The 11232-nt window shown below is 38.7% G+C and overlaps 1 protein-coding gene across 1 annotated transcript; it reads left to right on the top strand.

Moving 5' to 3' along the window:
- The first annotated feature begins 4116 nt into the window (after nucleotides 1-4116).
- Nucleotides 4117-7706, top strand: LOC140935480 (trafficking regulator of GLUT4 1-like). The gene is made up of 5 exons (XM_073385024.1): nucleotides 4117-4209; nucleotides 5700-5809; nucleotides 6021-6280; nucleotides 6727-6852; nucleotides 7331-7706. Exons 2-5 carry the CDS (start codon nucleotides 5773-5775, stop codon nucleotides 7484-7486), a joined length of 579 nt encoding a protein of 192 aa, XP_073241125.1. The 5' UTR covers nucleotides 4117-4209; nucleotides 5700-5772; the 3' UTR covers nucleotides 7487-7706.
- Nucleotides 7707-11232: the final 3526 nt, after the last annotated feature.

The following is an 11232-nucleotide window of genomic DNA, read 5'->3' as shown; positions in this document are numbered from 1 at the left end:
GTATCGATAATGACGTATCTGATTTGTGACTTCTCGTCAACTCTGTGCTATTTTTGTTTAAAAAAACGAATGTTACGTTTCTTCCAATTTTGGTCAAATGACAAATAAGCGTCAAGTCAGATGTACATAATACGTCATTATTGATAAAGTATGAGATTGCCCAAATATTTTATGGTTGATTTGATAACCTTAAAGATGTCTTTCAAAGAATATGTGAGAATTAAGTACATAGGTTGTTGCTCATGGGAGATGTTAGTCACTAAAATACCTTAAATTTAGGGTTTGGTCAAAACAGTGAGAAGATGTCCTTACTTTAGGCTAAATAATAGGAAGAGATCGAATTAGAGAGTAAAAATAAATTACTGAGCATTAAGTTTGATAAACATTGAAGATGATAAAGTTGATTAGATTTGAAGTTGTCTTTTCTTCTTGTTGAACAGCCAAACCAAAGTCAGCTAATTAAATTATGCAAAAATGAGTAGATTTTGTCGTTTTTAGGGGGGGTCCCTGTAAATCCCAGGGAATTCAATATTGCGACCTTATTTTTTGTGGAGGTTAATATCTCACCACACCCATCAATTGTGCCAAGTTTGAGCGAAATCCGTGATTTGAGCATTATCACCTCCTGCCTGGTTCTCTCATGGACACACTCTTAAATGGAAAAAGAGTGAATAACGGAGCAATCGCGAAAGAGGCAAACCGAGGGAGGGGAAGTAAGACAAGTGACGCCACACTACCCCAGTTGCCACTTGTTTTTCCCAAGTGCCAGTGGGAGAGTAAAATGCTATCTAAGATTCATCACCCCAGACAAAATGTTTTTTTTTTTTAAGTTTGACCACTAAGCTGCTCAATTATTCTAATAAGAGCTGCCAGTCAAAACATCATTCCAGAAATCCGAAGTGAGACGCTGGAATATATATATTCAGTGGTTATAGGCTCCTGATATAATGTTTATAGTTAAGGTAACAAAAACACTGCAAAAACCGTGTACGAACAATCTTGCTCAACGTCGGATCCGATATATTTTGCTCCGAATATATTTTGCTCATGAATCAATTAGTGTATCATGATTTATAACTGAACTTGCTACCTACCAACCTTTTTATTTCTCCTTCATCGTCTGCTAGAAATTTACTTGGGTTGTTCGCTTTTGCAAACTTTGATGTATTATCAGTACTCTGCACTTCTTAAATCTGCACGTGTGAATTATTATTCAAACCTAATTGATCAGTGTCAGGGCGACTCACGTAAGCTATATATATTTCGTGTGGTTAATTCTTTGTCCAGGGAACCACTTGAGACGGCTCTCCCAGAGCACGATGATCCCACTAAGCTAGCAAACGAATTTGGAACCTTCTTCCTCAAAAAAAAAAAGGAAATCATTTAGGAAAATTTTGACAAGTGTCAAGTTCAAGAACCTCGACTTCTTCCTGTTACTCCTAAGGAGAATCTAAAGAGTTTTCCTCGCCATCCATAGAAGAAGTGTGTAATATTGTTCAAAATCCTCCATTGATGAATCTTGTCGGTTGGATCAGGCTGTTCCTACATGGCTAGTGAAGTCTGTCTTGATGTATTAGCGCCCTCTATCACTGAAATGGTTAATCTCTCTCTTCTCAGTGGAAATTGGACAACCGCTATTGTCATCCCTCTGTTAAAAAAAAAACCTGCATGGACTTGATTTGGTCTACAAAAATTTCCGTTCAGTCAGTAATCTTCCATTCATTTCTAAGGTAGTGGAAAAGGCTGCACTTCAACAACTCCTCGTCCACTGTGAAAAAAATGCTCCTCTTCCTAAATTCCAGTCCGGCTCCCGTAAGTTTCACTCGACAGAGACTGCTCTATTAAAGGTTCAAAACGACATCTTGATGAGTATGGATAATAGTGACACTTCACGTACTCTTGGACCGCCTTAGTGCTGCTTTTGATGGCATTGAACATTCCATTCTTCTGAATATCTTGCACCAGGATTTTGGAGTCGTCGGGTCTGCTTTAAATTGGTTCGATTCATTTTTATCTAGTCGCAAAGAACGTATACTTGTTGGTGATAAGACCTCTCACGACTTTAATCTAAACTGTGCAGTCCCCCAGGGCAGTTGCATGGGGCCTATTTTATTTACTCTCTACGTCTTCCTCCTTTTTAACATTATTTCTCAATATCTCCCTTCCATCCATGGTTATGCTGACGACACTCAGATTTACCCCTCTTTCCGAACTCCCTCTATCCATTCGGATATTAGAGCTGTCTCTGTGATTGAGAAGTGCATTGCTGACGTTCGCTCCTGCTTCATTGCGAATCGTTTAATGATCAATGACGCAAAAACTGAATTCTTAACCATTGGCACCCGTCAAAAACTTGAAAAAACATCTATTGAATCTATTACCATTGGTAACAGTCATTAAAACTTTAGAAAGCGTCCGGAACCTTGGGTACTACTGGTTCAGTGCACATATGAATGTTCATATAGGCAAGATTTTTTATTTGTAGCAGGGCTTTTCGCGGACTATTCAGCATAAGACAGATCAGAACATTCCTCACCGTGCAATCGACAAAGACACTGATCAATGCCTTTGTATCTTCGCACCTTGATTACTGTAACGACTTCTTTTTGGTTTACCTAAACTATCAACTTGATCGTTTACAGAAAGTTTAGAATACCGCGGCTAGAGTGATTTTTCAGATTACTAAATTTGATCATATCACACCCACACTTATCGACCTAGAATTCCAGTAACGTTCCGAGCTCAGTTCAAATTGCTCATTTTTGTTTACAAGTCCCTACGCAAACAAAGTCCACCCTACATTAAAGATCTTTTGTCCATGAAACCAGCTGCTAATTATGCACTTCGCTCGTCTGCACAATCTCTCCTGTTCGTTACTAAAGTAAACTGCTCTACACTTGAGGATCGGGCCTTTGCTCATGTTGCACCTGTTTTATAGAACTCGCTGCCATTAACTATTAGAACAAGTAGCAGCCTCGCCATTTTAAAACATTTCTTATTAGGAAAGCTTATGATTTATTGGAATAGCTATGAATGTTTAGTGCTTTGAATATTTTAATTTTCATTTTGTATAGAATTTTAGATTTTCATTTTTTAGATTTTAGCATGGAAAGGAAATTTATTATTATTATTATTGTTGTTATTAGCTTTTCAGGATTTTTTTTAATGTAAGGCGCTTCTGAATACTTTATAGTTCTAGGGCCATACAAATTCATTATCGTTATTACTCACCCCTCCCCCACCCCCCCCCCCCCCCCCCCCCACAGCCTTCAAAACGACATTACAGTCAGTTTCCTATTTTGCGCAGACAAAAAAAGATGTTGCTAGTGCTTAGCCAAATTAATGGCATTACAAGATAAACATGTACCGGTATTCTCGACTTGTCCTAATCTCGACCGTTCTAATCTGGACCAGCTTCAGGTGAAAAAAAGTTCAGTTAAGCGACACTAGTTCTTCCTTTAGAACGCAGATCCCCATGCAGAGCTCAGGACCATGCTGTTGTACCGCTTCCAGAAGCTTCCAATTTTCAAGCGTGTTCAAACTCAAGGATACGCCACGTCTACGGTGTTGTGTATTAGGACCCAGACTCCCCCGGAGTAGGGCATTGGAACGCCTGACTACGGGATTAGGAACCACGAGTCGTGTAGGCGAAATAAAGTCATCGTTCAAGGTTGAATCCGTTGTAATCTTCCATTATTTGCCGACTAGATCGGTCACAACATACGGTACAGTTAAGTCTGAATTGTCTTCGAGTTATTGTGAAGGCCCAATTAAACAACCGTTTTATCTCTACAAGACTTATTAATCCTCTGCTCAGATTACTCCCCTCAGAGGAAACAAAACCAAACCCAGATGATCAGATAACACCCGTCGTTCATTGAAAAGCAGGTCTAAATGCTCATCCAGGGAAAACAATTTGAAATTCATACACCGTTGATTGTAAACCAGTTCTAATTTTTATTCACGCTTGATTTTTATAATTAGTTCAGGTTGGTCGGGAATATGGTCAGTTGTGTCTTTGTTGGGTGCTCTGAATATTAAACAGTTCTGGATATTGGTCAACAACAAAGGACATCAGTAAAAAACCTGGAGTAATGCATAACGGATAAGGCTGTACTTCCTTTTTAATTTATCAACCGCACCCAGTAACAGCTTTATTTCTTCATTTTTAGACTTCAACCAAAGCTCTTCCGTTTAAAGTGTTAACAGGTAAGAATTCCTGATGGTCCTGTCCGTAGAGGGCTAATAAGAATGCGCGTCTAGTATATTGTAGACCAGTTACTACGAATATTAGAGTTCTCACTATTTAAAGACAACAGCTTGTATAATCGGCCATGAGGCATCACAAGTGAAAAAATAAAACCAACTTTCACGACATCTATAATATCAAACTCTGCTACAGTATTGTACAAATATTTGGGAAAATGATAATTGTTGCCCTGGATAAGCTAGGATGCCAAAGACAGCCCTTAATATTATGAATTTAAACGACAAAATATAAATTTATCATTAATCTTTACTTTAAACGGTCTGTCCATTTGGTTATTTGTCGCCGCTAGCTATTACTCTGACAACCTATACTGATCTGAAATCTTGCGCATCTGAGTAATATACTAGTAAGAGTTAAGGAAGAATACTAGTAAGAGTTAAAACGATTCGTGTTACGTTTAGTGTTGTTTGCTCTGCTTTTTAAAGAAGTGTGCCGAATTCCCACTTGACTCCGAAACTTCATGGGAATTCATAATTCTGCTTATTCAGAACTCCTGTCTATAGAACGGCTTAAATCCCATGATGTTTTTAATATTTTTGCTTTTGTTTTGCATGCAAAAAAAGAGACTCTATCTCAGAGCCACTTCCGTTTACGCAAGGGAAGATCGAAAACGCGACGCTTTAATAGAGATGAATTAGTGACTTATAGATATTCAGTAGTATTGGTGGAGGTACAGAGTGGCATAGCTTTGCAATTATCCCAACATTTTCACTAATTTTTGTAACTGAATAGAATCAATGTGGTATTTCCAAGAGAGATTCTGATTATTACGAACGCCCAGGTATTTTATGTAAACTAGTAAGACTCGAGACGAACATATTTATTCTTTTCATTATCAAACATGCAAAGTTTTGGTTGGTAAGCAAGTCGCTTTTGGTAAGGATGAAAAATTACAAAGGTGGATTTATTAAAGTTAAGAGTTAGTTTGTTGGCTGTCAACCAGTTATAAAGGTTTTGTAGCTCATTGTTTACTATTGTCTCAAGAACTTTCAGATTTTTGTCCACATAGAGAATGTTAGTGTCGTCTGCAGAGAGATAAAACCTAAATTTATTCGAGCATCTGTGGATATCATTGACATATAACAAAAAAAGCAATGATCCAAGAACTGATGCTTGACAAACACGACATCCAACGACGGCATTATCTGATTGTTCATGGCCTAATTGCGTTGATGAGTGCGATTTTTGAGATGTGAGGAGAACCAATCATTAATTATTCCACGAAAGCCATAGTGATTGAGCTTATCAAGCAAAATGTCGTGATCGACGGTTTCGAAGGCTTTTTTAAGATTAATGAATACTCCAAAAGGAGTAGTAGTTGTCCTGTTTATCATTAATACCTTCATGAATTTCTCTGAGGAGGATACAAAAAGTCTCCTCAAGACGTTCATGTGCGCAGGGCTAACGTCATCTTCTTTGTCCACTTCAGGAAAAATCCCGGCTGAGCTCAAGTCATAAACAACTGGTTACTTGATGAAAGTTGTTTCTATGATGAGCTAGGGATGGCCAACACAGAGAAAGTTGCTGCTGTTCCACAAGGTACAGGTGTGATTTATTCTCCGATCAGTTGTTTTATTCCTCGAGTCGTTGCTCTTCAAATTAAAGAGAAATAAGCAGGAAACACATCTATACCTTTTGGATGATGGCATTCCTCTTTATCACAACGCAATTAACCCAGTAAATATAATGCATTATTTATTGTTAATAATATCAAATATTTCTATATTTCTGTATATATTCTATTTTCTAGATGAGGCCGCTGCGCCACCACCCTACGCCGAACAACAAATGGGTGGAATTCCGTCAGGTTCCCAAACGCAGCCGGTTTACCCAGCTCAGTTACATTTTCCTGCAAGCGAAGGGTACTTAGGACAAGCTACTGGGCATTATCCTGAACAACAGCCCAGTTATACTGCGCCTACTCATCCATTTGCAGCTTCTCAGCCTACGTATCCTCTTCAAACTCTTCAGCCTGCTCCGGTGCATCATACATCCACTGTAATAATGCCTGTACGTTTTTAAAATTTGCTTTCTATTCACCTAAGCAGGCAAAGAAACCAAGTTATAATATTGTATAAACACTGAATGCTCCATTTCGATTCCGTTCTAAAAACGGCTTGCAGGCGTTCTCATTAACCAAATAAGCGTTTGAAAAGCACCTCTTTAAACTCATACACTCGGAAATGCTTATCTTGGAAAAATAAATTCACTGGTTTTTGAAAAAAAAAACTACCTAACAGGCTTTTTTAACTTGGCCATCTCTGTTACACTAGTTTGTAAAATATTGAACGGTGTCATTAAAAAGCGCATAAAGCTCAACCATTAACTGACATATTTTCTGCAAAATAAACATCTATGCGGGATGAACACTCTGAGATATGGGCACCGAATTTTTAAGACTCTGCTTGAGTAACTAAGTTGTCTGAAATTTACTCTTTATTTGCCTCTCCTATCAGGCCACGCAGACAGTCATCTTACCATCTGCTCCACCTCGTCCATCAACGTGGCTTGGTTTGTCGATATTTACCTTCCTGTTCTGCGCTTGGCCTATCGGATTAGCCGCTATGATCTTCTCCTGCATGGTAAGAATTAAAAACCACTTTTACTAGACCTATCTTCGAAAATTAATCTTTCTTTTGGCTGTTTTGGACCCTTCTGATCAGTTCCCTTGGCTCGAGGCTGATGGCTTGATGGTGCGGAGTCGAGTCCAGAGATTAAGAAAATCTGCAAGCAGGCCGGGGTAGGAGTGCAAGTATCTAACAGTTAGGAACACATTTCTACGATCATGATGGTTATGTATACTGTAGTATTAGACCTCTGATAAAAGCCTTACAACTTATTTAAACTAGCTAGGAACCCTCTCTACAGGGTGCGAGACAACCGTTCAAAACGAAACTCGTTCGGTGCCGTTGGGAAACATTAAGCCCAGACCGATATCAGTAACGCTAGCAGTCACGCCCAGTTGTATGAACAATTTGACTATTATTCATTTTTCACCTCTAATTTACTAAATGGGTATTTAACCTCTGATCTTGCTTGTTTTAAAAATACTTTTGACAGGTGGACAGTTCATATAATGGCGGCGACTATGAAGGAGCCAGAAGAAATTCCAAGATCGCTATGTGGCTGAATATAATTGCCCTCCTCAGTGGTGTTGGAGTCGTAACATTTATAGTTATTCGTTTTGCTATCTTAGTGAACTCAGCTGTTAACTAAAGCATTTAAATTGTATCCAAAGAAATTTAATTTGATTTTTCCTAATAAACCTGATGAAGACCGGTATTGTCCGGTCAAAATATTGTAACCTCAGTTTATTCACGTTGTTTTCTCAATTCTTGTAGTTTATTCAACTATGTACTCCTTTGCCATGTTTTCTTGTTAATTGTTGCAAAATAATTATATATAACGTTAATAAAACAACTATTCCCATTCGTAATATGTATTTAATGGGAGTTTAATTTATCCTTCAATATCGCCATATATAGCCTTTCGTTTGGTCTACCTGGGCTGCCTCGCAGTTTAACATGGTTCACCGTGTTTTAAATACTGCAGCAAGGTTTGTGGGTTACGCCCCGCGTTCATCATGACACCATTGATGTATAAGCTACATTGGGTTCTGTTAAAGCAGCGCATTCATTTCAAGATTTTGCAATGTGCATTCAAGGCTGTTCATAGCATAGCCCATCCATAATTATATTGAGGACCTAGTTTCTCTGAAATCCGCAGGCGCATATAATCTCAGATAGTCTGGTGGGATTTTGCTAGCGTCGCCAACAATTAGAACCAAGGTTACACTAGCTGATATATGGGTCCTTTCAGGTGGCTCAATCAGGGCCCAAGTTATGAAATGCTTTACCGCGTCATCTTCGCGACATTCCTCACTTGCCTACGTTTAAATTTTTCATGTAATGCGCATTTGATCAATTTTATAATATAACTGAATAAATTATTTAACAATGAATGAATGAGGCTGAGTAACACCCTCCTCGATCTCCACAATTCTTCATATGATAATGTCTTATAATATTTATGATATTACGATCCTATGATTTAAGCAATCAAGTTATCCGGTAGCAATAATGATCTAAGTGGAACTTTTCATATTTAACCCAGCGGTTGCCTTTGTGTGGGACATTTTTCGCATTATAATGACACCGTCGGTAATACATTTTGGTGACCAATCCATTTAAACCCACTATAAGCCCACTGAAACCTTTTAATGCACACACTTTACCTCGTGCCACCCTCCGGGGGTAAAAAGAGGCTTCATTAAAGAAGATTACTTAGAACAAACTCTTCAAAAACGACATTTGATGAGTGCCTTGCGAACTTTAAACAACGCCTCGAAGCAAGCGGGTACCCTATACAAAATATAGAAAGATCGTTGTCGGAGGTCAACTTTGACCAAAGACAATCGGCGCTAAAACAAATGCAAAAAAGTAAAAAGAGACTCTTTCATTTCGTTACAACATACCACCCCAGCGGTACAAGATCTTAAAAAGACATTGATGGCAAACTGGAGCCGAATAGAAAATCAGCCTCTGCTGAAAACAATTTTTAGAAGACCTCCGATCATATCCTTCAAAAAAGGTAAATCTCTGAAAGACATGCTTGTAAGAGCAAAAATGTAACTCGAAGGCATTTGATAATGCGACGCAACCACAAAAACCACATTGGGAGTCGTGCAGGTCTGTCTTTGACTTCCTTTTATTGTTCAGTAATTAATAGCTTGGGACCAGGCTCCTTAAATGGAAAAAGAGTGAATAACGGAGCAATCGCGAAAGAGGCAAACCGAGGGAGGGGAAGTAAGACAAGTGACGCCGCACTACCCCAGTTGCCACTTGTTTTTCCCAAGTGCCAGTGGGAGAGTAAAATGCTATCTAAGATTCATCACCCCAGACAAAATGTTTTTTTTTTTTAAGTTTGACCACTAAGCTGCTCAATTATTCTAATAAGAGCTGCCAGTCAAAACATCATTCCAGAAATCCGAAGTGAGACGCTGGAATATATATATTCAGTGGTTTTAGGCTCCTGATATAATGTTTATAGTTAAGGTAACAAAAACACTGCAAAAACCGTGTACGAACAATCTTGCTCAACGTCGGATCCGATATATTTTGCTCCGAATATATTTTGCTCATGAATCAATTAGTGTATCATGATTTATAACTGAACTTGCTACCTACCAACCTTTTTATTTCTCCTTCATCGTCTGCTAGAAATTTACTTGGGTTGTTCGCTTTTGCAAACTTTGATGTATTATCAGTACTCTGCACTTCTTAAATCTGCACGTGTGAATTATTATTCAAACCTAATTGATCAGTGTCAGGGCGACTCACGTAAGCTATATATATTTCGTGTGGTTAATTCTTTGTCCAGGGAACCACTTGAGACGGCTCTCCCAGAGCACGATGATCCCACTAAGCTAGCAAACGAATTTGGAACCTTCTTCCTCAAAAAAAAAAAGGAAATCATTTAGGAAAATTTTGACAAGTGTCAAGTTCAAGAACCTCGACTTCTTCCTGTTACTCCTAAGGAGAATCTAAAGAGTTTTCCTCGCCATCCATAGAAGAAGTGTGTAATATTGTTCAAAATCCTCCATTGATGAATCTTGTCGGTTGGATCAGGCTGTTCCTACATGGCTAGTGAAGTCTGTCTTGATGTATTAGCGCCCTCTATCACTGAAATGGTTAATCTCTCTCTTCTCAGTGGAAATTGGACAACCGCTATTGTCATCCCTCTGTTAAAAAAAAAAACCTGCATGGACTTGATTTGGTCTACAAAAATTTCCGTTCAGTCAGTAATCTTCCATTCACTTCTAAGGTAGTGGAAAAGGCTGCACTTCAACAACTCCTCGTCCACTGTGAAAAAAATGCTCCTCTTCCTAAATTCCAGTCCGGCTCCCGTAAGTTTCACTCGACAGAGACTGCTCTATTAAAGGTTCAAAACGACATCTTGATGAGTATGGATAATAGTGACACTTCACGTACTCTTGGACCGCCTTAGTGCTGCTTTTGATAGCATTGAACATTCCATTCTTCTGAATATCTTGCACCAGGATTTTGGAGTCGTCGGGTCTGCTTTAAATCGGTTCGATTCATTTTTGTCTAGTCGCAAAGAACGTATACTTGTTGGTGATAAGACCTCTCACGACTTTAATCTGAACTGTGCAGTCCCCCAGGGCAGTTGCATGGGGCCTATTTTATTTACTCTCTACGTCTTCCCCCTTTTTAACATTATTTCTCAATATCTCCCTTCCATCTATGGTTATGCTGACGACACTCAGATTTACCCCTCTTTCCGAACTTCCTCTATCCATTCGTATATTAGAGCTGTCTCTGTGATTGAGAAGTGCATTGCTGACGTTCGCTCCTGCTTCATTGCGAATCGTTTAATAATAAATGACGCAAAAACTGAATTCTTAACCATTGGCACCCGTCAAAAACTTGAAAAAACATCTATTGAATCTATTACCATTGGTAACACAGTCATTAAAACTTTAGAAAGCGTCCGGAACCTTGGGTACTACTGGTTCAGTGCACATATGAATGTTCATATAGGCAAGATTTTTTATTTGTAGCAGGGCTTTTCGCGGACTATTCAGCATAAGACAGATCAGAACATTCCTCACCGTGCAATCGACAAAGACACTGATCAATGCCTTTGTATCTTCGCACCTTGATTACTGTAACGACTTCTTTTTGGTTTACCTAAACTATCAACTTGATCGTTTACAGAAAGTTTAAAATACCGCGGCTAGAGTGATTTTTCAGATTACTAAATTTGATCATATCATACCCACACTTATCGACCTACAATTCCAGTAACGTTCCGAGCTCAGTTCAAATTGCTCATTTTTGTTTACAAGTCCCTACACAAACAAAGTCCACCCTACATTAAAGATCCTATGTCCATGAAACCAGCTGCTAATTTGCTCTACAATTGAGGATCGGGCCTTTGCT

This window comes from Porites lutea, chromosome 4 (assembly GCF_958299795.1).
Source record: "Porites lutea chromosome 4, jaPorLute2.1, whole genome shotgun sequence".
In the NCBI taxonomy this organism is placed as follows: Eukaryota; Metazoa; Cnidaria; class Anthozoa; order Scleractinia; family Poritidae; genus Porites; species Porites lutea.
This window is presented reverse-complemented; position numbering and strand designations above follow the sequence as displayed.